The 27,499-nt window shown below is 56.1% G+C and overlaps 1 protein-coding gene across 1 annotated transcript; it reads left to right on the top strand.

Moving 5' to 3' along the window:
• Nucleotides 1-88: 88 nt before the first annotated feature.
• On the top strand, nt 89-27,164 carry RAB43 (RAB43, member RAS oncogene family). Its single transcript, XM_082663333.1, has 3 exons — nt 89-394; nt 20,961-21,144; nt 23,538-27,164. The coding sequence occupies exons 1-3, from the start codon at nt 197-199 to the stop codon at nt 23,786-23,788; spliced, it is 633 nt and encodes a 210-aa protein (XP_082519459.1). The 5' UTR covers nt 89-196; the 3' UTR covers nt 23,789-27,164.
• The last annotated feature ends 335 nt before the right edge of the window (nt 27,165-27,499 follow it).

The raw sequence follows: 27,499 nt of genomic DNA, 5'->3' as shown, positions 1-27,499 counted from the left end.
GCGGGGCCGCGGCCGCGGGGTCTGGCCGGCCGGGCTGGCCGGGGCGGGCCGGGGCGGGCCGGGGCGGGGCGGCCGGCGGGCGGTGGCGCCCCTTCCCCAGGTGTTGCGGCGCTTCCACGTCGCCAGGCGGCCCGCGGCTTGCGCGAGCCCAGGCCGCCCCAGCGTCCGGAGCGCCGGCCCTTGGGCTCCCGCGGCCATGGCGGGGCCGGGCCCGGGGGACCCGGACGAGCAGTACGATTTCCTGTTCAAGCTGGTGCTGGTGGGCGACGCGAGCGTGGGGAAGACGTGCGTGGTGCAGCGCTTCAAGACAGGCGTCTTCTCCGAGCGCCAGGGCAGCACCATCGGCGTGGACTTCACCATGAAGACGCTGGAGATCCAGGGCCAGCGGGTCAAGGTGGGAGGCCCGGCTCGGGGCCGCCGTGCAGCCGGGCCCCATGGCGCTAGGGGTCGGCCAGGGCCCTGGAGGGTCTCCCCGGAGGGGTCGGGGTCGGGGGCCGCGGCGAGCACCCGACTGGTCCTTGGGGGCTGGGGTCCCCTCTGGCCCCCTGTCCGAGCAGGCCTGGGCCTGGGCGTTGGGGCCGGCCTCTGGGCGCAGAGCGCGGGCCTCGGGGCGCTGGGGTGCGCGTGCTGGGGGGAGTGCGGAGGAGAGGCCCTGCCCTCCGAGCTACACGCTGGGGGACTTTGCTCCAGAATAGCGTCTCCGGTGCCTGGCGGCAGAGCGCCTCGGGTGCGGGCACGGGGGGCGCCTGGCAGGCCTACCCCCGCCCCACCGCGGTCGAGGGCCCCAGCTCGGCCCTCGGGGGGGGGACCCCAGGCAGAAAGGGACACCCCCACGACTAGGAGGGACCAGGAAGTAGTTGCTTCTAGGACCGGAGGGCCAAAACTTTTTGTCAGAATTTCCGGCCTGGCCACGCCTCCCTGCAGTCTCTTTGTGGACCTGGTGGTGGAACTTTACTCGGCCGGGGCGGCCCGGGTCCCCTCCCCCAGCTGCAGCCCGATAGGAACTGAAAACTTCACGGGCCCCGGAAGGTGGGGGAGAGGACCGAGGTTTGGCAGTGGCTCGCACTAAACCGGCAGGATGTGGCTGCCACAGAGTCCTGGCAGTGGTCAGATAACTAATATTTGTGATTAGTGAATCAGTTTCTTAACCTGGGTGTCCGCTCTCCCGAACGGAGTGAGAGACCATTGTTCTTGCTCGGGAACTTAACTGAACTGCGCCGGACGGAAATCCTTTGCCCTCTTTGGTGGATCTGAGTTCCCACCGACTCCGGGACGGCTCCTAAGAGCCCTGGGCGGGGCAGCACAGGGCCAGGGCATCTCCTGGTATCTCCGTGTTTTCAGGTGGAGCCGGGTGATTGAGTCCCGTGAGCCCCGATACTGTGGCACCGGGCCTCCCTGGGCTGCTGTGGGCCTGCTACCGGTTGGCTTTTGGCAGGATGCTTAGCTCTTTATTTCTGCAAAATTGGGATAATTTCTCCCTTCCGACCCAGCATGGAGAAAACGTCAGCCAAAAGCCTTTCCATGCACACGGTGCCTTTGGAGTTGATGTGACAGGGGAAGCGGAAACTCCCTGCCAGAAGGGTTGCTTTTTTTTTCTTTTCTTTTTTTAACAGTCTTTTGGGTTTCTGTGTGTTTTGAATCTCCTTAGGATAGGAAAAAAGAACAAGGTGTGGCAGGCAGCTTTGAGTCATTATTCGGGACCACCCTTTGGAGCAGGTGGCGAGGGAAGGCTGTGGGATGGGGTCCACGGATAAGTCTGTGCCCTGAGACGCTGCCAACAGCCACGGGGAAGTGGCGAGTTGAAGGATAGGCGTAAACAATCGGGCTGCCTGCTCCCGCTCCCCTCCCTTCCCCCTCTCCTCCCCTCCCCTCCCCCTCCCCTCCCCTCCCCCTCCCCTCCCCTCCCCCTCCCCTCCCCTTTCCCCTTCCCCTTCCCCTCCCCTTTCCCCTTCCCCCTCCTCTCCCCTTCCCCCTCCTCTCCCTTTCCCCTCCTCTCCGCTTCCCCATCCTCTCCCCTTTCCCCTCCTCTCCCCTTCCCTCCCCTTTCCCTCCCTCCCCTTCCCCTCCCCTTTCCCTCCCTCCCCTTCCCCTCCCCTTTCCCCTTTCCCCTCCCCTCCCCCTTTCCCCTCCCCTCCCCCTTTCCCCTTCCCCCTCCTCTCCCCTTCCCCGCCTCTCCCCCTCCCCTCCCCTCCCCCTCCCCCTCCCCTCCCCCTCCCCTCCCCCTTCCCCCTCCCCTCCCCCTTCCCCCCTCCCCTCCCCTTCCCCTCCCCTGCCTTCCCTCCCCTCCCCTCCCTTTTCCCTTCCCCTCCCCTCCCCTTCCCCCTCCCCTCTCCTTCCCCCTCCCCTCCCCTTCCCCCTCCCCTCCCCTTTCCCCACTCCCCGGTGCTGACGGTGGTCAAGGAGGGGCTGGGTGTTCCTGTTTACCTGGCGAGATAACCTGTGCAGGAGCCCTGGGTGCACTGTGTACCGAGCACAGGTTATGCAATGCAGGGCAGGCACTTCGAGATTTCTTTTCCTGCTAGTCACCTTCAGATTGTTCTACTTGGGAGGCAGCCGGGTGGTTCTGGGATCAGGAGAGCAGTGTAGGCATGGTAACCCCCCTAAGAGTTAACAGCGGCCACCCCTCTCAAGAGTCTGATGTGTGCCAGCTGTTTTACAGATGTGTTCTTGTGATTAACCGCACCTCACACGGGGCAGGCAGGCTTCCCCAGGCACACAGCTGGGAAGTGACAGACGTGCAAGTTTTCTTCCAGCTTTTCGGACTCCAGGGCGTTGGGGTCTTTCCCTACACCAGACTGCTGCTTCTGATTGCATGGAGTGGGAAAGCCTGTGCAAGTATTTACTTCTTGATCTTGCAGCCAGAGAATCCTGAGGCCCAGGCACTGAAGAGGCTGTGAATTGCAGTTGGGTGGGTTGGGTGAGAGGACAGCCTCCCTGGCCCTGGGTGCTGGGCTCTCGGGACTCAGCGGGGGCAGGTCATTTTTCCTCACCCATAAACTATCTCTGGGGTGTCTTCCAGCAATGTGATTTTAAAGAAATCAAGTTTATTGAAGTTCAGCTGACACACAGTAAATGTGCCTCATTTCAGGTGTCGAGTTCTGTGAACCTTGACAAACCTATGCAGTCCTGTCACCACCACCACATTCAGAGCATAGATTCCTTCCATCAACCCGGAAAGTTCTCCCGTGTCCCTTTGTGTCAGCGTCCTCCCTTCACCCCAGGCCCTGGCAACCACTGAGCTCTTTTCTGTCCCTATAGTTTCAACATTGTGGTTTTTAACTGGAACCTTTGAGGAACCAGAGTTTGTCGTCGTTGTTTCTGCAGAAAGCATGTTCACATCAGGGATTTAGTTTAAAACCTTCCCAGGCCTGTCTGGGGTCCAGCAAAGCATCCAGCAGGATCTCAAAGCCGCCGGTCCTGTGCTTGCTGGCTCTTGTTAGCTCTTGAGGAACCTCAGAGAGAGATCACCTAGCGCTTTTCCAGCTGCTCTGTGCTTGGGGAGCTGCGGACTGAAGCGGGGAGGCCGAGAGACCGCAGGGTCAGAAGGGCCTTAACTAGCTTACTTTTATCCAGTTTTATATTGAGGTTCCGCATGTCCTTGACTGAAGAGTTCTGCTGCTAAAAAAATTAAAAGTGGGGAACATCACAGATTGAATTAAATCCCTTTATTTCTATAGTCACTTTCTCTTGCGACCAGAATGACATCCCAACAGCTGACCTGGAGAGCTGGGCCCCTGTCTGCCTCGGCCACTTCATCTCCCTGCCCCTGCCCCACACTCAGTCCCCAGCCTCACTGGCCCTTTCTGTCCTTCCAACATGCCTGCCTCAGGCCCTTTGCATCTGCTGCCCTGCCTGCCACATTCCACCCCCAGATCCCCATGTAACAGCTGCTTCATCATTCGGCTGTCACTGCACAGGCCACCTCTTCAGAGAGGCCTTCCCTGACCTCCCAGCCCCTCCGTCCCATTACGGGGTAGGTTCATAGCATTTACCAGGACTTGACATTCCCTTGTTTGTGGTTCTCTCCCGTACAGTTTCTGCTCCTTGAAAGTGGACACCGCCTTGCGTACCTGTGAATCCCCACACCTACAATAGTGTCAGACACACGGTGCTCACTACCTGTGTGTTCATTGATTTTTATTTATAGGGAGGAAGCTGAGGCCACAATAAAGGAAGTGACCGACACGCCCAAGGCCCCACACAAGTCAGTGGCAAAACCAGGCTTTGAACCCAGGGTCTCCCTGGCTCCTAGTTGCAGCGCCTATTTTTACACTTGACTACCCTTCTGAGTCCCTCTCAGTTCGTAAGGATGACCCTGAGATCTGCATGTTAATGACTCTAGCGAAAAGACAACTGTGGTCACCGCACTTGGAGAGAAGCGAATGGAGTTGGGCATTTTCTAGATTTTCAGGAATGAGGGTGAAAACCCCAAGGAGTTTCAGGGTGCTGTCAGCTAACAGAGCAACAGGCAGCCCTGGGCAGCTCCCGTAGCAGCCCTGCTGGTGGGAAGGCTCTGGCCGTGGCGTGGGCCCCCGGGCGGCCCTGTGTGAGTTCACTGGGCTCTAGCTGTGCAGGCTGAAGCTGGGGGCAACTCTGGGAGCTGCTGGTGTCTCAGCAGTGATGTCTCTGCAGGAGAACCCTGGACTAGGTGTCCAAAGGTCTTTGCAACCTCATCCTAGCCCTGGCCAGTTCCTTGTCCCTTCTTGGAGCCGCGGGCTTCGTCCTTTTTGAAATGGAACGAATGATCTTTGCTCTGCCTACTTCTCAGGGTTGTTGGATGGCTATGGACATGCTCAAAATAGTTAAAAATTCCCCTTGTATGTTTTTGGATAATTCATCCACATTGTTCAGAATTTCAAAATTTCAAAGACATAAAAGGGCGTACCGTAAAAAAAAACAACCACCCTCCTTTCCATTTCTGACGCCCTGTAAGAGAAGGCAGACAATGCTACCCATCTCTTGTCTATCTTGAAAGTGCTATTGTGAATAAAACCAAAGAATTACAAACATAAGAGATTATTTGATTGTTGCTGTTGTTAGCATTTTCCTCCCTAGGGATTATTATTAGGATTATTTCTTAACCTGCCCCTCCCCACCTCCCCATCCCCCCGGGAAATCTCAGCCGGTTCTAAATCCTGAACACATCCGAGTTCTGCTCACCCACCCTTATCTGGGACGACACAAAGACCTGTTATGTAAACTGGTCTGTGCACCTCACAGGGGACGCGCACGCGGGTTGGCCCTGAACAGCTGCGCCCCTTTATTCGGCCTTCTGTCGGGGTCACTGTCCCCATGCTGGGAAGGCAGCCAGGGTCCTCCCACACAGAGCTCAGTCTCTGCCCTGGGGCCCGGGCTCCACGTTGCGGGACCTTGCGCTCCATCGCTCTCCTGGTCCGAAAGTGCTTCTTTTTTTTGTTGTTGTTGCGGAGCACAGGCTCTGGATGTGCAGGCTCAGCAGCCATGGGCCAAGGGCCCAGCCGCTCCGCGGCACGTGGGATCTTCCCAGACCGTGGCACAAATCCGTGTCCCCTGCATCGGCAGGCGGACTCTCAACCATTGCGCCACCAGGGAAGCCCAAGAAATCTGTTCTTGATGTCGGTGACAGTCATCCTCATGGCAAAACGAACCTGCCTCCTGAGGTTTCTGCCAGTTCCGAGGCAGCACGTGCTGTGGGAAATGGTGGAAAGGGGGCCAGTGGTAGAGCCTCGGGCCCCAGGTCACAATCTTGGCTTTGCCGCCTGGGGCACGTCGCATCACCGCTCCTGATCTGTTCATCTGTCAACCCCGAGCTTAAGGACCTGACGCACAGCAGAGCATCAGCAGGTGGGAGCTGACACGGGCGTGGGTCCCCAGAGAGAGATGGTGGCCTGGGGCTCGGGAGGCTCAGCTTCTCAGCCTGGCTGCCCAGCTGCCCTCGTGTACCGATCTGCTTCCCCAGCTATGAAATGAAGGCAGAATCCCCATGTCCGTGCCGTGGAGGGCCGCTGTGTGTGAAAAGGCGAGCCCACTGGGGTCACAGGGGGGTGGCATCGCCCAGACCGGGCCTTCTCACAGCTCAGGGCCTCCACCTGCCTCCTTTCTTTGCTTCCATCCCTTTGGTGTTTCGGCCTGTTTGCGTTTTCCTTCCTTCTGTCAGCCCTGTGTGGCCCTTGCAGAGAGGCTTTGGGCGTGAGGGATCGTGAAACTTAGTAGTAAGGGGGCAGCCCTCCCTCCCTGAGTCCCCCATCTCCTGAGTTGTCACCACTGTTCTCGTGCTCTGTTCTGCCTGGTCCTTGCAGCCGCCCGGTGAGACCCCATTTCACAGACGGGGAGATGAAGGCCATGTGCGGCAGGTCTGAACCAGAACCTTGCCTGCCAGCTCCTCGTGTGGCGCCTTTTCCTCATTGCTGTTCACGCCCTCTACCACTACCAGCCGCCACACGCACGTGTGTGAGCTCATGCGCGCGCAGGCGCACACAGACACGTGCATGAACACACGCATGGAAAGGTTTGGGACCAATGTGAAGTCTGGGCCGTCGTGTATCACTTGCATTTTACATTTTCTTACATTTTGATTAGCGGGGTCACATCAACATACTGATGCCATCTGCTTGCTAAACAAATCCTTATTAATTCAGATTAGTTGGCAGAAGTGGTGCTTATGGCCAGTGTGAACAAAAGAAAGCGCCTGCCTTCTAGAATGGCCTACGTAATGCTGGGTTTTTTTTTTTTTATAAATTTATTTATTTATTTTTGGCTGCGTTGGGTCTTCGTTGCTGCGCGCGGGCTTTCTCTAGTTGCGGTGAGCAGGGGCTACTCTTTGTTGCGGTGCGTGGGCTTCTCATTGCGGTGGCTTCTCTTGTTGTGAAGCACGGGCTCTAGGCGCGCGGGCTTCAGTAGTTGTGGCTTGCGGGCTCTGGAGTAGGCTCAGTAGTTGTGGCACACTAGCTTAGTTGCCTCGCAGCATGTGGGATCTTCCCGGACCAGGGCTCGAACCCGTGTCTCCTGCATTGGCAGGTGGATTCTTAACCACTGCGCCACCAGGGAAGCCCCGTAATGCTGTTTTATTGAACGTACAGCCAGTGCTGGTAGGTAGAGGCGTCTGCAACCTGCTCTGGGGATGTAGTGAGTCAGGACCGTTAGTCACTAGCAGCGCCTTTCTCCGTGGGTTACATACGCATCCCCTCCCTTCTTACCTGTCCTGCTTGGCCTTGCAGGCCTCCCTCTCCTACCCCAGGAAGAGGTCAGGGTAGCCCTAGACCAGGTATGTGACTTTCCACACAGGTTGTTTAAAAGGCAACAACCTGGAGCTTAGATGTGTCGCTAGGACCTGTCCCTCTCAAAGTGGTCTCCTTGGGAAATTGCATAAGTATTTCCGGATGTGGGATCACAGGGTGGGTCTGATGACTCAGAAGGGTCAGAGGCCACTGGAGCAGAGCCTGCCACGCTGTCAGGAGGCCTTTGGTCCCAGATGAGATCTGACTGTGAAAGCAGAGTCCAGGCTCACGTCAGGCCGGGCCTTGCCCGAGGGCAGTCGCCGTGTGTGGGTGACAAGGTTCATCCTGATCCCAGAGGCCTGCAGCGGTGACCTCCACCTCACGCGGACAGTCGGCGGGTCATTTCCCTAACGCATGTCAGTTTCCTTGGGCGCCATGTGAGGAGGCTGGACCACATCACTGAGGGATTCCATTTTCCTTGAGGAAAGTTCCTTGTAGTTTCAAGCCAGGTAGTCCCCACCTCTGCCTTTTTTTATGTCTGAGAAGTGTAAAAATCAGATCTTTTTTTTAATTAAAAATACTCTGTTTATATTTTTCAGTGAAGCGCTTTTATTGTTTTGGTTTAACTTGTTTTTTGCTCTCGGGTTTTAAATCTGTAGTGGGGACACGAACAGTGGATGATTTCATGATGAAAAAAGTGGATCACAGGATAAGCTTCAGTTCGCCAGCTATGAATTGTATCTGCCATGTTTGCATTACAGATGAAATACATGGGAAAAATCAACCTTAATATTGCAATCACAAGGTAAATACCTCAATGTAAACCCCAGCTCTGCGGTCTGCATCAGGTTATTTTCCCCAGAATAAGCTCTTGACCAGTATTGGCTGAATGAAGGAGCGAGTGAGGGAGAGGGCGGGGCGGGGGGCGGGGAGAGGCGGAGGGGCATGTCTGCGCTGGAGGTGGGTCCGGAAGCTCAGCTTGCAGAGTGGGGTCCATGCAAGAGCCGGGGAGATGGAAGGCCCCCGTGTGCTAGGATGCCTGGGGCAGTTTGCTCTGTGTGTGTGTACGTGTGTATGTACATCAACACGTTATTGTTTTGCTTTACGTAAGTCAGCCTTACCTGACCATCCTGTCCAAAGTAGTACTCCACCAAGTTCCTTTTTAAAAAAATCTTTATTGAGATATAATTCATATACTGTGAATTCCCCCATTTAAAGTGCGCAATTCAGTGTGTTTTCCTGTTGTTTTGAATACTCACCAGGGTCAACTTTAGGATATTTTCATCACCCAGACAGGAGCCTGGTAGCTATCAGCAGTCATGCCTGTTCCACTCTCCCCCAGCCCATCTCTGTGGAGCTGCCCCTTCTGGACACACGTGTACATGGAACCACACACTGTCGCGGGGTCCTTGGGTCATGTTTTTGAGGTCTGAGTTACTTTTCATCCCTTCCTCGCCCTGCTTAGTTTTTCTTCCTAGCACTCCATCCACCCCCAAGTCACACTCACCGTGTCGTTCTGTGCGTCTGCACCTGACACTGTGCCTTCCCCGTGTGTCCTGGCAGGTGAGTAAAGCACTCTCTCCAGGTGATGGGATATTCCCATTCATCCTCTGTGAACTCAGTAGGTGTAATCAATATGAAAAGTCCTGTGTTCCTGAAGCTCTGTGGGATTTGCTTGTGTTGCTTCGATTCATTCCTTCTTGTCCTTCTCCCTGTTCTCTGGAGGTTGCGCAGGGCGGGAGCTGGGCTTAGGGTCTGGCCTCTGTAGTGACAGCGTGTTCTGCTGTGCTGTGTTCTGGCAGCCCGTGCCCCACCTTCCAGATCCCTGATTTACTTTTCAGCTGCCTCTATTCCGATGTTCATTTCATCTTTTAGTTTCTGTATTCTGACAATTACGTTTTTCGTTTCCAAGATCTCCAGTTGGTACTTTTTCCCATCAGTAAGATTTTCATTCTCAGGATATTATTAACGCTTCTGTTCTTCCCAATTTTTCACTATGAAAAAGTTTAAAAATATAGGAAAGTTGGAAGGATAACATAGTGAGCCCCATATATGCTCTACATAGATTTAACCATTGCTTGTGTTTTGCTGAATTTGCCTTATCTTTTTGTATGTGTAATATAAATTTTTTTATTTGAAAGTAAGTTGCAGATAGCATGATACTCCACCCCTGGATACCTCGACATACAGCTTTTGAGAATAAGCACAGTGTGTTATCATACCTAAGCAAATCATTGTTTCTATCAGCATCTACTTAGTCCATTTTTAAGTTTCCCCAACTTCCTCCAAAATGTCTTTTATAGAGTTTTCCCCCTTGAGCTGGAGTCCAGTGTGGGTTTAGTCCAGAACGATGCCTCACTTCTGTTTTGATGACTGTTGTTTTTTAAGAGTCACCTTCTGGATTTGTCTCCCGTTTCCCTCGTGGTGTCTTTTCCCTTGTTCCTCTATCCTTTGTATTTTCTGTAAGCTGGAGGTTGAGTTTAGAGGTTCAGAGACACTCGGGTAGAAGGGTTTTGGCGAGAATGACTCACGGGTAATGTTTGCACCCACACTGCCCCACGGCAGGCGGGACGTGATGAAGGTCCCCCGCTGGAGGTGAGGCCAAGCTTGATCTCCACTCACATTTATTGTTAAAGATTCCTTTTTGCTCCATTTTCCTTTGTTTCTTGGGTTATAATTTAAGAGCCAGGGCCTTGAGCTGGCCTCTTCTCTCTGGAGCAACAGACAAGTTAAGTGAGATGAAAAGGGAAAAACACCTGAAACTTAGAAGGTGCTCTGTCGAGCTTAACTGTGGTTGTTGGCTGGAAGTTTCCATGTGACACCCAGGACAGAAACTGCACGTCAGTGAGTTCAGGGTTTGTTCTGTGAGTACCTCCTCTCTCCCAGGTGCTGTTCTGAGTACCTACAAAAGGAAGACACATGAGATGTGTCCCTGTGCCTCGGAGCTCACGTCTGGCTGGGGCGACAGACGTGCAAGCACCTAAGTAGCATGAGTGCCGTCCATGCTGCTGCTGCAGGGGCTGAACTGCCAACCCAGGAACCGAATCATGCGGCCTTACAAGCACACGTGTGTTTACTGTGGCCATAGCAGGACCAGATATCTGAAATTCGGACTGTTCCTGCTCGGGTGCCGTGCTGTCACGGGGCTGCTTGCCTGGTGCCCAGGACACAGACGATGCGCAGTCCTCTTCCCGGGCTTGGAGCTGGGCGTTGAAGGAGGACAGTTCCCAGTGAGGAAAGACAGGGGCTGTGCTCCAGGGCCGTGTTCGTGTGCAGCCCCGCAAGCAGGAGAGGGCCTGGTGTTCATCCAGTCAGGGGAAGTGGGGCCCCGTGGGGCGTGGGAGCCGCCTTCCGGTCATGCTGGAAGGTATGCTCTGGGCCAACGAGCGAATGGGTTGGCTTTGTCTGATGCTGGGTGGTGGCCCAGCCGCAAGTCCTGGTCCGGGTGCTGCGACCCCTGCTCTTGACCTCCCTGGGGGGCACAGACTGCTGCCTGACGTCCTGCCTGGGTTTCGTCCCCATGTACCCCATTGTGCCTGAAGGGGCTACAAGCAGGTAAGAGGCCACCTGTGAGTCCCACCTTGGTCGCCAGCACAGGGCCACCAGCTCCCCAGGCCCTCCTCGCTGCACCGGGAGCTCGGGCTGCCCACATCCCCCATGGGCGGAGGCTGGGCCTTTCTTCCCGGCAGGACTTAAGGACAGGCTGACTGATTCCTGCAGGAGGAGGGGGTTTCATGAAAAAAGCACAGGACATGGTCTGTGGAGGAGCCGTGCACACAGCGAAGGGCACAGGTTTCAGAGTCAGACTGAGCTCTCCTTTCCTGTGCCCTGGGACCCGTCTTGTAAAAGGCTCTGAGATGCACCTGCAGGGCTGCCTGAGGATGGAATGTACCGAGACAGGGAGCTCCGGCACAGTCAGCCTGGAGGGGCTCACAGCGCGTCTGTCACCTTCATCACCTGGGTTCCCACCACTGTTCCCAAGATGCTGGAGGTGAAACACAGATGCCAGGAAGCCATCTGATCACCCTTGGTCCCCCGGCTGGCGGAGCAGGGCGGGGAACCAGGGGTCCCGCCTCCCTTCTTCCAGTGGTGGTAGCTCTACAGGGAGAGCTGCATGGTGACAAGGGACACAGAAAGTTGCCTCTGACGCTGGGATCCTGAGCAGTCGGGGCGGGAGGAACCTGGGCCCAGGAATCCGTCCGCAGCCCTTGTCAGCCGCTGGGAGGCGCGTCTGTGTCAGGTCCGCGCGGCCCCCGTCCAGTGTTGCTGCCCCGGTTCTCCTCACTTAGGCTCCATCCCCTCCTGCCTGTCTCACCCGCTAACACATTGGAGGTTTTGCAGGGTCTTACCGTCGCTTCTGGCAGTGCACCTGCCTCTCGGCCGAGGCTTGTTTTCAAGCCAGGGGCTGAGCTCTTCCCTGAGGACTGAGGCAGAAGTGACAGCGGCTGGCCGGGGAGTAGCTTGCAGACCACCTCCTGGTTCAGACTCCCCACATTCCGAGACACGATGAACAGCAGCATGGGGGCTCATATTTGGGTCTCTCCAACCAGTTTTTGGAGTTTTGTCTTGAGAACTAATTTTTCCAAAGTCCCTTTCTGGTATGAAGAAGCAAGGAACTTCCCACTGCCGGCCTCATCCTGTGGGAGAAAGGCTGTTCAGATAAAATCCTCTTCTGTTTCCATCGGGAGGGATGGTGCTGGACAAAGGTTCTGGGACCTGAATCGCCAACTGTGAAGTTGATTTTATTTATTAGGTTTATTTAAGCTACTAAGCAGAATTGACTTCCCACTGGGACACATGGGAACCCTCTCTGGAGAGCAGCCCTTGCCCCGCCAGCCTCATCTCGCTCCCACTGGCCTGACCGCAGGACCTGCCCTCAGAGGGCTTCCTTCCCGGTCAGGCGCCTGCTCTGCGCCAGGTTGCAAAGGAATGCGATGGGGTCTGTCCCCACCAGAGCCCGTTCTTTGTTTTATTTGTTATTTAATTTTTGGCTGCGTTGGGTCTTCGTTTTTGCACGCGGGGCTTTCTCTAGTTGCGGCGAGCGGGGGCTAGTCTTCATTGCGGTGCGTGGGGTTCTCATTGTGGTGGCTTCTCTTTTTGCGGAGCACAGGCTCTAGGCGCGTGGGCTTCAGTAGTTGTGGCGCACGGGTTTCAGTAGTTGTGGCTTGCGGGCTCTACCGTACAGGCTCAGTAGTTGTGGCTCACAGGCTTAGTTGCTCCGCAGCATGTGGGATCTTCCCAGACCAGGGATTGAATCCGTGTCCCGTGCATTGGCAGGTGGGTTCTTAACCACTGCGCCACCAGGGAAGTCTCCAGAGCCCGTTCTTGATGGCGAGAGGCAGAGTTACAAACCAGGAGCCCCGCACATACAGCCCTGGGCCAGTTCCCACCGTGAACCGTTTCGTTTGGCCTGCTCAGTGGTGATTTGCTGGTTTGTTTTTTATTGAATTTGCTTTAGGCAGGATATCCTTTTCTGTCACCTTGCTGCATTTTATGTTCCCTTCCTGGCCCCCAAAGGCACCCAAGTTTGGGACAGGTGACATCCTCTGTGGTGTATGCTGTCATAGAGGCAAGAGTAAAGGGCTGTGGACCACGAAGAAAAGAAAGCTGAGTCCGCTTGGTGTGGGGCCCAGGCCTGTGCATCGGGGAAGCTCCACTGACCAGGTGACCTTGAACTGGGGCCCTGACGGTTAGGTAGGAGTTCACCAAAAGGTCAAGAGGAATGCAGTCTATCCTAGAAAAGGAGATAATGGCAAAATGGTAACACCCTTCATGGGTGTGGGGACCCAGAGGGACAGTGTTAACTGGGAGGTGTTAGGTGTGGAGCTTAGAAGGGAAAATAGCCTCGTCCCTCACCTCGATACTGTACTTCCCCTTGAAATTCCCACCCCACAGGTCTGAAACTCACCTGACTGACCCCTGCAGAGCTGGAGGGGGGCAGCTGCCCTCTCCCGAGCATCCGTGCTCTGGGAGCCCTTTTCCATCCTGGCCGGGCCTCAGTCCTACCCTCTGTGCCCCAAAGATGCTTCCGGACTTCACTCTGGGTATCAGCAGGCCAGAGAATTTCCCCCAAAGTCAGATGAGACAGGCTGGCTGGGAAGGTCGGAGAAACTGGCGATGTGCCCGGTGGGAGGTGGGTGGCAGGTGGGCGTCGGGGAGGGGGCTCGGGTGTGATCCGTGAACGAGGCCCCCGTCTGTCTGTCCAGTGAGTGCAGGTGGAGAACTTCCAGGTGGGGAAGGAGGTGGGCGGGGGTGGTGGCTTCAATTTGGCAGGCAGGTGCTCGTCCAGCCGATGGACCGTGTATTCATCGAGCACCTTCTACCTGGCTTATGCAGAAAGCCAGCCAGACACAGCCCCTGCCCTCAAGAGTCCCACGTGAGGTAGGGACAGTAAACATTTAAGAAGTGTGCGTGCACGCCTGTGTCCAGCCAGGCGGTGCAGAGGCTGAGGCCGGGCCGTGGGGTGCGGGGCTGGGATGGCGAGGGTCTGGGACGAGCGTTTCAGGCAGGGGCCTTGATGCGACCTCCCGGGAGCTGGGCACGCGGGGTGGGCGACGGCAGGAAGTCGGGGCCTGTGGGGCCTGCAGGCGATGCGGAGGGCTCGGACGATGCACTTGAGGGTGGAGGCCGGACAGCGGAGGGGCTGCAGGATCTCAGCCGGGTTCTGGCGGCTCCACAGTGGCTGCTGTGCGGGGCGTGGGCCGGGCGCTGGGCGGGTGGAGGCCGTCCGCAGGGAGCCTGGCGCCGGCTTGGCTGTGATGCGTGTGAAGGAGCGGGAAACGCAGAGCAGAGGGGCCTCCACACCCGTGATTTCCTGGGCGCTGGGCTCCTGCCGAGGTCTGTGCTGGGGAGCAGGCAGGCAGATGGGCTCGGACCCAGCACGACGTCGAGATGCCTTCCTCGGCCAGTCACTGCACCTCCAGAGCCGGCTTTCTCCTCTGTGACGTGGGGCTCACGGTCTCTGCCCACAGCCCCGTGAGACCCCGGGCGAGGCCGGCACCCGCCGCGGGTCCCCGCACTACCCCTGCACAGGTCCCCACTGCGTCCACGCGGCACTTCTGCTCTGGTTTCTAATTTTCTTTTTTTTTTTTTTTTAAGTTTTTGGCTGAGTAGTTGTGGTGCACGGGCCTAGTTGCTCCACGGCACGTGGGATCTTCCCGGACCAGGGATCGAACCCGTGTCCCCCGCAATGGCAGGCGGACTCCTAACCACTGCGCCACCAGGGAAGTCCCTGCTCTGGTTTCTAAGGCAGAGCCCGGGCCTGTGCTGCCCAGGAGATGGCTCAGGACGGTGCTGCTCTGCTCGTCTGGGTCTCCGGTAGCTCAGGTGTCTGATAAGCCTCATTAACCTTCTCACCAGCCTCCCTGGGGCCCTGCCTGGTGGAGGAGCTGTGCTTAGCTGCCCGGAAAGCGGGGCCGCTCCCAGCCTGCCTTCACCCAGCTCTTGGAACACAGCGGGCATTCGGGCCAAGCCATAGGGCCGCCTCTGTAGGACCGTCCTCCACCCAGCAGCCGGCAGCTTTACAGACATAAGTCGGGGCACGTCCCGGCTTTGCCTGGGCTCCCTGAGGACAGCCGTAGGCAAGAGTGTGCGCGGAGCTCATCTGTTTCTAGAACAGAGAAGGGAGGAAAGGCTGTGGAGGCTGCATTCTCATGTTGGTTCCTCTGTGGACAAGTGGGGCTTGATCGGGCCCGGCATCCCCTGCCCTGCACTGGCTGAGTGTCCGTCCATAGGCTGGCGGGTCCCTCTCATCTGGGTCCCGAGTCCCGAGTGCTCGGTGGTTTCCAGCGGGCCTCCCGGGCTAGGATCAGGGAGGCTCGAAGGCTGTTTCTGTGCTTGGCTGGTTACTGTGACAATGGCTAGAGCACAGGGTGCTGCTGAGACACGTGAAGTGGAATGAGAGGCGTCTGATACACATCCCCTGCTTCGGACGATCTGCCCCCGTCTCCCACCACGGTGAAGTAACACCCACCTTAGGCCGTGGCTCCGGCACCGCCGACGGCCTCGCCTTCCGGGGTGCTGCTTTGCTGCCATCTGGCCACGCCGCCCTTGCTGTGTTTCCATCGCGGCAGACAGGCTCTGTCCTGCCTCTGGGCCTTTGTCCCCTGCGCCTGACCACTGTCCCCACGACTGGCAGGAGCCTCAGCCCAGGGGCCACCTTCTGTGACCACCCTGGGAGGTGCTGTCCGGGGAGGCCCTCCCGTTATCTTTGCTTTCTTCAGGGTGCTCGTCCCCCCTCTCTGCAAGTGTCCCACTGGCCTTCTTCTCCTCTGCCTCCTTTTAACTGGAAAGGGAACTCTGTTCCTGTTTCACCCCCTGCAGCGTTGCCAGTCCTTCCAACAGGGGCTGGGACATGGCTGACGTTCAGTTCGTACTGAATGAACAAATGTGTGGTCGTGCACACAGCCCGGTGTGCCTTTCTTTGAGCCCTTTACGTGTTCCACTTTGCATTAAAGCTCCTTGGCGTGTATTAAAAACGCCAGCCCCAAATGATGCCAGCTCAGTAATACCGTTAAGGGGACGCGTTTATCCAGCCCCTTCTCTGCGCTCGGCTCTGAGCACACTTGAGTCTATCATTCACCCTTACGGCACCTTTTTTGACAGATGCAAAGTGAATTAGGTTTTAGCCTGCAGACACCAAGGTGGGAAGTGACGGGACTGGTTCAGGATCTCAGGCTGCCGGGCCCGAGCACTGACCCTGCTTTTCTCTTCCCCTGGCTCTGATGTGGGGAAGTAGGATGAGAGTATTACCAGTCATGAGAAGGACCTACTTTCCAAAAATATTTCCTCCATTACTGTCCAGATTTCACGAGTTGGTTGACCCAGATACCGTAATCTGTAGCTATTGTGTTGGGTTTTTATTTTTAATTGTTATCGGTTACACTTGTGTATGATGGTTCAACAAGGCTTGGTCTCCGGATACTCCCCTCTGCCCCCAGCCTCTAGGGTCAACCACTTCCGGCTCTTCTCTGTTTCTCCTTCTCTTGCTTGTGTTGCTACCCCTCCTCCCCCAGGTACACGCATCATCTATTGACTTCCTGCTTTGGAAGATGAGGGTTTAACTCTCAGCACTACCCTAGCCCCCATCACACACACGCACGCGTGTGCACGCACGCACACGCACACACACAGACACACACTTTGCATCCTCCCAGTAGAGGTGTGTGGTAATGTTGATTAGATCAGCATTAAGTTCCTTTCAGTTCTATTCGCAAAACATAGCCCCAATTTGATCACTTCTCCCTAACTTCACTGCTACGACTGTAGTCTTTTACCTGGATTATGGCTACAGCCGTCCAACTGAGCTCCCCGTTTCTGTCCTTCCTCTTTTTTTTTGGCTGCGCGGCTTGCGAGATCCTAGCTCCATGACCAGGGATTGAACCCGCGCCCTCAGCAGTGAACCCATGGAATCCTAACTACTGGATCACCAGGGAATTCCCTGTCCTTGCTCTCTTTTGATCTGTTGTCCATACAGTAGTCAGAGTGATCCTGTTTAAAAATAAATTTGATTGGCTCAAAACTCCCTGGCTTCCCCTTCACTCACGGTGAAGGACAAAGTTCTTGCTGTGGTCTCCAGGGCACTGCATGATCTGGCCCAATTCCTCAGTCATCCCTCATTTCTCTCTCCCTTTTCACTCTGCTCCCAGCACACTGATCTTCGTGCACCAGTCAAGTCTCTGCCTCAGGGCCTTTGCACTTGCTCTCTCTCTCTCCCTGGAATGCTTGTCTCGCAGGCATCTGCACAGCTAGCTAACTTTCTTCAGATCTTTACCCAACTGTTATCTCAATGAGGCCTTCCTATCTAAAACGTCATTCCTCACCATACTTGATAACTTCTTCCCCTGCTTGTTTTTTCCATCTTATCACTATCTAGCATACTGATTATTGTATTACTTATTTTATGATATTTTATTTATATTCTGTATTTCCATATAAACAAATATATATCCATATTATTATCTTACTTAGCATCTGTCTCCTGCCCTAGACTGTAAGCTTGAGCCCAGGAATTTGCATCTGCTTCCTCTGCTCTCTCTGGTACCTAGAACGTAGAGCAGGTGTCCAGTAAGCGCTGTTGAAATGGCTGAATGAACACATTTTGGTTAGTGAGAGCTGTTCACGGCTGAGCCGTGTAGCACTATCTTTCATTCCCTGTGCTCCCTCGTTTTTCCTGGTGGTCGTGATCATCCTGTTTCTGCGTGGGGTCTATGTATGTACCATTAACTCAGCTCCAAATCCTCCCCTAATGGGCACACTCACCCTCTCCATCTACCCCACATACTGTGTGATTGTCCCCGCAACGTCTTGCTGCCTCTCAGTTCCATCTTCTTGAAGAAGTCTCTCCCAGAAAGTTCTTAATTTCTGTTTTAGATTTTCTGTGGCTAGAGGAATATCCTGTGACTAGAGAATATTCTTCTTACAGAAGAATACAATCTTTTGAGATTCATTGAGGCTTATCTTAATATTTAAGATCTTATTTAATCAAAGATTAAATACTTGGTATATTGATTTGTCTTCAAGTTCACTGATTCTTTTTTTCTGTCTCCATTCTGCCGTTAAGCTCATCAAATGAATTTCCCACTTACTGTACTTTTCAGTTCTAGAATTTTGACCCTCTTAAAATATGTTTTTAGAAATAATTTCCGTTTCTCTAACTGAAATTCCCGATTTGCCCACTTAGAGTGACATTTTGCTCCAGTTCTTCGAACATATTTTCCTTTAATTCTCTAATTATATTTAAAATAACTGCTTTAAAGTCTTTGTCTACTAACTCCAATACTTGGGCCATTTTGGCCTCATTTTCCATTGACTGCTTTTCTCTCTTGGGGTCAAATTGTATTTTTTTTTTTTTTGCACGTTTAGCAGGTTTTTAATTGTATACTGGAAATACTGGTTGATACTGGCTAGTGACTCTGCATCGTGTTGGAAGGGCACTGATTCATGTCCTAGTAGTCAATTCAGTGACTGACTGATCACCTTGAACCTGTGTGGCTTGTCTTCATGTCCTGTTAGGGCAGAGAGATGCAAGTCTGACAGTGTTTCTCTAGCCTTTCGCCTTGACAGAACACGGCCTCCAAACCTGAGAGCTTGGTTTAGGATTTCTTGGGCAGGTGTCGGGAGGCCTGCCTCTTGCCATGGTCCTCACTCGTAGGGCACAGCCTTCCTGATGTCTCAGCTCAATATCTGGGTCCTTCGCAAGGTCCTAAGGAGGCCTCTTCCCCGTGGCTGGGTTGGAAGATCCCCCAGCACTGTTCAGCCTCCACCTCTGGTGTGTTCTCACCCCCGGAGGAGCCGCTCTCTGGTTAGAACCTGGGAGCCTCACCCTGTGCGCGGAGCCCGCGGGCTAGGACCCACCAGGGACCCCCCCGCCCCCTCATCGCTCCTCATTCCAGTCCCACCAGCTGCTCCAGGCTCCATGCCCTGCTTGGAGTCTAGCCCCCTGTCCTGTGGTCAGAAAACCGTCCTGAGTAGAGTGCTGGCAATTGTGAGGCGCCTTCCATGAGTTTTGCTTCTTTCAAGGATTAGGGTCTCGTGCTGTGTTGTTTACATCCTGAAAACAGTAGCCTCCCGTGTTTTTCTCAGTCTCCCGGTTGTTTAAGGAGGGAGGTCTCGACGGCCACTAGATACTCTTCCAGAACTGGAGGCTCCCGACCGGCCCACATCCTGGCTTGCGGCTTGGCTGCTGTCTTGGGATCTCCCTACCACCCGGGGTTTCCCTTCGCCTCTCTTTTGAGTTGAATTCTCCTTCTGGATCCCTCATTTTCTTCGTGTTGGTTGATTTCAGCAGCTTCCTTAGAAAGGGTGGCAGGAAGGTAAATTTTTTGAGGTCCCTATGTCTGAAAATGCCTTTGTTAAACCATCGCACTTGACTCAGTGATTAGGTGGAGAATTCTAGGCTGGAAATTATTTTCCCTTGTAATTTTAGGCATCGTTTCATTGAATGTCTAATGCAACATGGATCTTTTCTGTGAAGCCTTCAAACCCGTTTTTCCTTTCTCTCTTTTGTTTTCCCTGCAACTTTTTAGGGTCCTTTCTTCTTCCTCACTGTTCTTGAGTTCCCAAGGCCAAGTGTCTTTTGTGGGTCTGTTTTCCTCCACTGTGTACTTAGTGGGCCTTTTCAATCAGTTCTGGGGAATTTTCTTGAAGCATTTCTTTGATTTTACTATTCTTTTTTTCCAAAACTCTTACTATCCTGATGGTGGACCTTCTAGGCTGGCTCCACAATTCCTTTTCTCTCTTTTCCATCTCTTTGCATTTTTTTCCCCTACTTGGAAATTCTTCAAGTTTATCTTCCAACGCTTATGTTGCATTTTTCATTTATGTTATATTTTTAATTTTCAAGAGCTCGTTTTTCCTTTCCGAATGTTCCCTCTACTTAAAATAAGAGTGTTCTTTTATCATTTCATGGACCTTTTCTTATCTCTGATGATTATTTTGGAGATTGTTTTGAGAAACTCTGCCTAGTTTCTATTTCCGCCAACTTGCCTTTTCCCGTGTCTGCTTGGCCTCTGTGTTTGATGCTCCCCTCTGGGGTGTGGAGGGGAGTCCTAGGTCGTCTGGATCCCAGGCTGGTGTGGTGCCGAGGTCCCTCCTTTCACGTCACCCCTGCGTGAGCTGTGCCCTGGGGCCTGCTTCCTGGAGCCTCTCACCCTGCGGAGCAAATGGGACGTCTCAGGCGGGGAGTTTGGTTTGGCGAGTCGTGGCCCAGAGTGCATCAACCGGTGGACCCCTCTTGTGAGGCCCAGGAAGAGGTGGTCACCTCCACAGTGCCAGGGCCAGAAGCCCTGCCGGCAGGAACTGTCTGAGGCCTCTGGGTCTGTCCCCACCCTGGACGCCCCTTGAGAACGGGATAGAGAGGCACCCAGAGTGCTTGTGCCAGTGGAGGAGGGTGGATGGCCTGCGGCTCAGGATGTCACCTTCAGGGCCCCGAGGACCTGTGGTCTGCGGAGCAGAGAAGGCAGGCCCTGAGCCGCTGAGAGCCCTGGACCCGCCCATTCTGGTGCCCTCCGCGGCGCAGCCTCCTGGCCCGGGCACAGTGACCATCCAGGTTGACCCCTGGCCCAGCTTCCGCCGCCCTACCTGGGGTCTCTGCCGCCATCCTGCTGCTGCTGCTGGAAGCCAGGAATGCTCCCGCCCCGCCGGGCGCCCATCCAGGCAGGCCCGGCAGTGGCCCTGATGGGTGCTGGTGCAGTGAGGACCTGGGCGGGAGGAGGGTTGGGACCGGGGTTAGGGTTAGCAGGCTGCGCCAGCTGATGGCAGAGGCCGCCTGAGAGGAGCCTCCCCGGGCCGTCCCTGCCCAGCGTGAGCATCTTCCCTGGCGCCGCTGAGGCAGAACAGAGAGCCCGAGTGCTGGGGGCCTCCCGACGGTGGGGGCAGCGGGCACTCACGGCCCAGAGGGGCAGGCAGTAGACATGGCGCCAGCAGTGAGCCTGGTGTCCAGGGCAGAGAGGATTCAGGGTCCAGTGTGCTTCCCGCCACGGTGCAGAACCCACCCCCTTGTCCTGGGACTCTGGAGGTGGAAACGGGGCTGCCCGCCTCCACGTTGCTCCCCCCGTCCTGCTCAGGCCGCTGAGTTGCCTTCCAAGGGCTCAGAAGACCTCTCCGCTCTGTCCACCTTCTGGCCCGTCCTACGTGGGGCCTGCCGAGCTGTGGCCGGTGGCCTGCCCCCGGAAGCAGCACTTTGGGAGTGGGTCTGGGGGCTCGGCCTCCCCGTCCCCTGCGCTCGGCTGCACCCCCGGGTTCACGGGACCCCTGTTCCTTTAGCTGCAGATCTGGGACACGGCTGGCCAGGAGCGCTTCCGCACCATCACCCAGAGCTACTACCGCAGCGCCAACGGGGCCATCCTGGCATACGACATCACCAAGAGGAGCTCCTTCCTGTCGGTGCCTCACTGGATCGAGGACGTGAGGAAGTACGCGGGCTCCAACATCGTGCAGCTGCTCATCGGTGAGCGGGGGCCCCTGCGGTCCACCCGTCTGTCTGTCTGTCTCACTCTCTCTCTCCTTTCTAAACAAAGGGCAAACAGAGCACAGAGAGGGCTGAGCTTGGCCAGGTAGGAGCAGAGCCAGGACCATGATCTAGAAAATTCGGGGACTTCCCTGTTGGTCCGGTGGTTAAGACTCTGAGCTTCCACTGCAGGGGGCACGGGTTCGATCCCGGCTCAGGGGACTGAGATCCCACGTGCCACGAGGCGCGGCCAAAAAAAAAGAAACTTCGGATCCTGCTAATCACTTATAAAGTCAGTCAAAGTGGAAATGAGACGACGCAGGCCAGGAAGCGGTCGCCACGCGGCCACACCTTGGTCCAGGCTAGTTCGGTCTTCATCATGTGTGTTCTCATAACCCTGCCTGCTCCTCATGTGTCAGGGACGGGGCCGAGGGTCAGAAAAGTGAAGTCATTTATCCCGTCCACATAGCCCGTGAGCATGTAAACGTGGCTGATCGTGATTCGGTGGCCTGCTCTGTCGACCACCCTGCAGGGAGTGCTTCTCAGGTGTCCACGCCCCTCCCAGCCACTCTGAAGTCTTGGTGGAGGGCAGACGCCGGCACCACCCGCAGAGCATCTCACTCGGGAGCACTGGGTGGGCCCATGCATGTGCATTTCTAACAAGTTCCCGGGTGACACAGTAATCCCACTTTGAGAACCGACGCTGCAGGGGGTGCCGTGGCCTCCATTTTACCTTTCCCTCCTGCATAAACTTCTCGGGCCTGGATTCAAGAAGCTTTGGAGCATGTGTGTAGTCCCTGGGGTGCTCGTCCCAACAGTCAGGCTGATTCCTCTAAGGTGAGCGAGTGCAGATGGGCCTGGACTGGCGTGTGGGTGTTCTAGGCGGACTGGACTCCCTGGGCAGGAAGGGAGTCCTCCCTACGTGGCCTGATGCTCCCCTTTCATCCAGGACTTTTTTTTTTTAGTTTTTTATTTTTTTGGCCACGCTGCTCGGCTTGCAGGATCTTAGTTCCCTGACCAGGGATCGAACCAGGGCCCCCTGCAGTGGAAGCGCAAAGTCCTAACCACTGGACTGCCAGGGAATTCCCAATCCAGGACTTTTAAAAGAAAACATTCTATCATAGAGCACTCTATACAAGGACATAAAAGGAATAGCGTAACAAACCCCAGATTCAGCAGAGCCGGCAAGTCCTGTCCACGGTCATTTCAGCCCTCGGCCCCTCCCCCAACCTCATATTATTTTGAGGCAAATCCCAACACCAAATGATTTCATTTGCAAATGTTCCAGCATGAATCTATAAAAGATACAAACACTTAAAAATATATAATAACAGTACGCTTTTCACATTTAAAACATACTGACATCTCCTAATACAATCAACTTAGCTGATCTGGGGTCAGATTTATAATTGCTCATAAATATCACATGTGGTTTTCTTTTCAGTTTGTTGAAATCAGGATCCAAATAAGCTCCTAACATTGAAATTGGTTGCTGCATTGTTTAAGGTTACCAAAGAAACTGTAGATTTTTTTTTTCTTTTTTTTTGGCCATTCTGCGTGGCTTGTGGGACCTTAGATCCCCGACGCGGGATTGAACCTGGGCCCTGGCAGTGAAAGCAACAAGCCATAACCACTAGACCGCCAGGGAAGTCCCTAGATCATCATAGATGCTTATCTATTTTTTTGTCCCTATAATCAGATTATAAAAGTCAATCACTTAGAGACTTAAAAAAAATTCTTGTAGAAATTGGACCAAGGAGCAATTGACCAGATTATTTAAAACATAATGAAACATCTCATACCTCGTGGGAGAAGGAAAGGTGTGCTCTCAGGGGCAGCTGTAATCTGTGCTCTCATTATCAGAAAAGCAAAATAATCAAAACCCACAATCTTACAGAGAATTAAAAAATTCCAAAGGAAAATATGAGAGCATAAATAATCAGAAAAATGACAAAATTTTAGCCAAAAAAAAATAGCAAGGCCAGATTTCTTTAACTTCAGCATTGGTGGAGTGCCCGCTAGGTGCTAGCTTGTGTCCACTGTGTCATTTAATGTCTGCTCTGCAGAAGGTGGCCTCGTAGATGAGGGGTTGAGACTCAGAGATGGAGTGAGTTACCCGAGCGTCACACAGCAGGTGACAGGAAGCTGGCGTCTCTACCCAGGTCTTCTTCCAGCTCTAAGCACCGTGTTCTTTTCACCAAACCTTCCCGCTTCTATTTCTTAGGAAAAAGCAGTAAAATGCACAGGCCCCTGGCAAAGATAAGGAAGAGATGAGATGAGGGACTAAAGGATGGGATAAGAGCATTAAAGATAGACTCTCCCGGCTCGCTGCCTTTAGCTGTAGCCGCGCCCACCTGGGCCCTGGGCCTCACCACTGCCCCACCTCCCCGCAGGGAACAAGTCGGACCTCAGGGAGCTGAGGGAGGTGCCGCTGGCCGAGGCGCAGAGCCTGGCAGAGCACCACGACATCCTGTGCGCCATCGAGACGTCGGCCAAGGACTCGAGCAACGTGGAGGAGGCCTTCGTGAGGGTGGCCACGGAGCTGGTCATGCGGCACGGGGGCCCTCTGCTCAGCGAGAAGGGCACTGACCACATCCAGCTGGACAGCAAGGACGTCGGAGAGAGCTGGGGCTGCGGGTGCTGACCGGGGTGCAGGGCAGGCAGGCGGGGCTGCCCCACCTCCTCCCGCCCTGTGGTCTCCTCGCCCAGCTGAGGCCTGGCCTCCAGGGTGCCAGCCAGATAAAGGCCTGGAATTACCCCGCCTGTGGCCTGGATGCTTGATGGGAGCACTGCCCTCCAGGAAGGAAGAAGCAGGATTCCTCCCACGGGAGGCCCTGTTGGCACAGGGTAGGGTGTGGGGCCCTTCCTGCCAGCCAGCTGCTGTCCCCGCCACACGCGGCACGTCCCAGGACTGGCGCGAGCCCAGCGGTGTGGACCTTGGCCCAGGGGCTGGGAGTGGGCCTCCCGGGCTACACGCTGCCTGGTTAGGACCGTTTCACACGAGGCCGCAGCAGGGTGTTGCTTTCCAGGGATGTGGCCGGAGCTCCGGGTCCTCCCAGGGCATTCCAGGGCCTCCTGTGCAGGAGCAACAGCCCAGCAGACTCAGTCCTGAGCTTCGTCCCGGGGTTTCCCTACCTCCCTCCTTCCTTCAAGGCCAGCTCCTGCCTCAGCCGGGCCTCCCTCTCCCATTTCCATGGAGCTTCTCCTTTTCACCCGGACAACGGTGGGTCACGGCCCACAGAGCTCGTCTGCTGGCTTGGGGCCCAAAGTTTTGCCACTCAGGTTGCAAAAGCAGTGAATCCTTTAGCTCTGGCTCTCGGAAGCTGGGGGTTAGTGGGAATGAGATAGGAGTGCGGACATTTAAGGGAAAAGTAAACGCTCGCACCCCTGAGCCCATCCTGTCCCACCTGACTTGCAGAGATCCTTCGTGCCACGTTCAGAGTGCCCGCTCCCCCGCCGCTCCCAGACCAGCTTAGAGAGTTTCCCGCACAGAAAAGGCGAGGCCCCGGCAGGCCTGGGTCTGGGCCCACCCACTCTAATGGTCTCTGCATATGCTGGACACTGAGGTTAGACAGCAGGGCACCAGGGTCACTGGGGCCCTTGGAAGCAGCACCGTTTTCTGGTTACAGCTCAGAGGAGCGCAGGGACTGGACTGGGGGAGCAGGTGGTCTTCCCAGGCCAATCCCAGTCGCTCCCATCAGTCCAGTTCAGCCCTGCAGGCCCCCCGCCCCAGTGTGGGGCCCCAGGAAATCAGCTGCTCTCAGAGCCATGGGCGAGGCCACATCAGGGAGACACAGCCCAGGGCCCCTGAGAGCCCAGAGGTGCCGCACAGCTGCAGTCGGGCTCCCTGCCTTCCATCCCAGCACCTGGTCTGCGTCACACCCTCCCAGGCAGGCCTGGACACAGAGCAGGAAGTCAGACCTTGCCAGGCAGCCCCAGGAGGCGGGTCAGGCAGGGCTGCTGGCCCTTCCAGCCGCGGAGGCTGAGCCTGGTCCTGGAGGGGAAGGACGCTGGCCTGGACGGGCCAGGAGCTGCTGAGCAGGGGTCAGCCCGCTGTCGGCCGAGTGGGCTGGCAAGTGGGAGCAGGAAGGCTGCCTGGCTTCCCTCCCCCGTCCCTGCTAATGGGATGGGGCCCAGCCCCTCCACCTGCACTGAGGGGTTCCCCAGAGAGGGGCCCCCTTCAGGCCAAGGGCAGAGGTCCTCCAGCCCCATGACCTCTCTGCAGGGGGCTGATGTTTGGGCAGAGCTGGGTGTTCAGTCCAGGCCCAGCTGGGAGAGAAGTCTCACGAAGACTGCCTTGCACAGACCTGCTGCTCTGGGGGGTGGGGTGCACGCAAGGAGCAGCGGCCGGGACTGCGCCCCAGTTCCAGCGAGCACAGGTACTGACCCCGGGCCCAGGGCTGCCTCACAGGGCTTAGGGAAGGAGGGAGGCCCCCAGCTCACCTCCTCCAGAAGGAGCCCTGCCGGGCTGCCGGCAGAATCCGGCAGTCCGCATCCAGGGTGCACAGGTACAGGAAACACCGGTGACGGACTCACCTGCCACCTTGGGCTGTGAGCCATCCCCCTACTCCTGTGCCCGGAACCCTGCACAGGGGAGGTGGCCTCACGGTGGCCCTTCCTCACCCAGAACCAAGGAAGCAGCACTTCACTCTCTCCTTTCACAATCCCAGGGCCCGGTGGGTCTCCTGCCACCCATCCTCCACACGGAGCAGCCTCGCTCCAGGGCTGTAGCCTAGAACTCAGGGGTCATTTCGGGCTCCCCACTTTCTCCCCCACCCTACAACCGTGCCTCCGGCCCCTCTGCCCAGATGGGCCCCATCCCCGCCCCCCGGATGCCTCCCTGACCTCCTTGGCCTGGGCTTCCACCAGCCCAGGCACCATCCTGCTGCTGTGAGGGGGGCAGCTATGAAAGGTCCCTCCCCCATCCTGACACTTTCCAGTTGCCCCTGGGCCCTCGGGATGTCCATCCTCACGCGGGTGTCCAAGGCCTCACACAGCTCCGTTCCTTCTCCCCTGCACCGTCTTGCCCACAGGAGCAGCTTCTGTCCAGGCAGACCCCTTCCTGCCCTGCCCACCTTACCGACCATGCCCTTGAATACGTGCCATTTAGAATCCCACAGATGACCAGCTGGTCCTTTGCTCATCGTACCCCCTGGCAAGAATGCGTTCCTTCCCTACCCACCCTTGGCCTGCGAGGTTCCCGTCCTGGGCTGAAGCCATTTCCTACGGAGGCTTCCCGTCCTCCGTCTCAGAGCCAAATGCTAGCGCTCAGGGCCTCCCTGGGCACACTGCTGGCTGCCTGCTCTGGGGTGCCCTGGCAGGTAGGGGCCTCACTACCTCTCTGGGCCTAAGTCCTCTGTCAGATGGGCCCGGACGGATGGACTTGGCCAAGGGACAACGGGGAAGTGTGTAAGACAGCACGGCCCCGCCTCTTCCCTCTCCCAGGGCCTCTTCCTTTGTTTATAAGTTACCCAAGAACAGGAGCAGGTGAGATCAGGGGTCAGGGGCCAGGAGGGGAAGCCCGGCAGGAGGGCCAGGAAGTGTCCCAGCCATCGGGCGGAGGAGGGCGGTCTGTGGCCTGGGCTGAAGGACCAGAGGAAGGCTGGTGTTTTATACTCCCGGGAGGGGGACAAGCAAGGGACAGGGATCCTGACTCCTGAGCCAGAGAGGTGGGCCCGGTCCAGAGGGTGGGTGGGTGTTGGGGTGGAGCTCAAGGACACAGGCCCCAGCAGGCGTGAAGCTGGAGGAAACTCCTAATTCACATTGAATGCAGTTACTTCTCCCCGGAGGGCTGCCGAGGCTGGGGCCTCAGAGACCTCTGAGCCTGCACATGGGCTGGGGTGGGGAGGGCCTCAGCCCAAGGATGCCACTGCATTTGGGGATTTTTCACATTGCCTATTTATGAATATATAAATCTTTATAGCGAATCTATTTTTTAAAACATGGAAAAGTTGCCTTTATGGAGACTTAGCAGAGCCAGAGTGTACGCATTCCTAAACTATTAAACGTTTCTGTAACGAGCCGGCAGCGCCCAGACTGGTTCTCTTGGCTTGGAGCTCAGAGCTGGCTCCAGTGCCCACGGATCCACAGATGTCCCACCTGCCTGGCCGGCTCCCCCGACTGGCCTCCAGGCCCACACACTGCCCCCTGCCTGTCTGTTGCCCAGAGCCCTGTTAAGACCATCGGGACCCCTGGACGGAGGAGCAGACAGTGCCTCAGGGGCAGGGAGGAGCTGGGGTTGGGTCCCATCTCTGCCAGGGATACCTTGGGCGAGACTGCACTTCTCTGGGCCCCAGGATCCCTCATCTGGTTTCGTGTTGGGGAGGCAGGTTGGGAGGTGCTACTTGGTGAACGC

This window comes from Grampus griseus, assembly GCF_964374135.1.
Source record: "Grampus griseus genome assembly, chromosome: 10".
NCBI lineage: Eukaryota > Metazoa > Chordata > Mammalia > Artiodactyla > Delphinidae > Grampus > Grampus griseus.
This window is presented reverse-complemented; position numbering and strand designations above follow the sequence as displayed.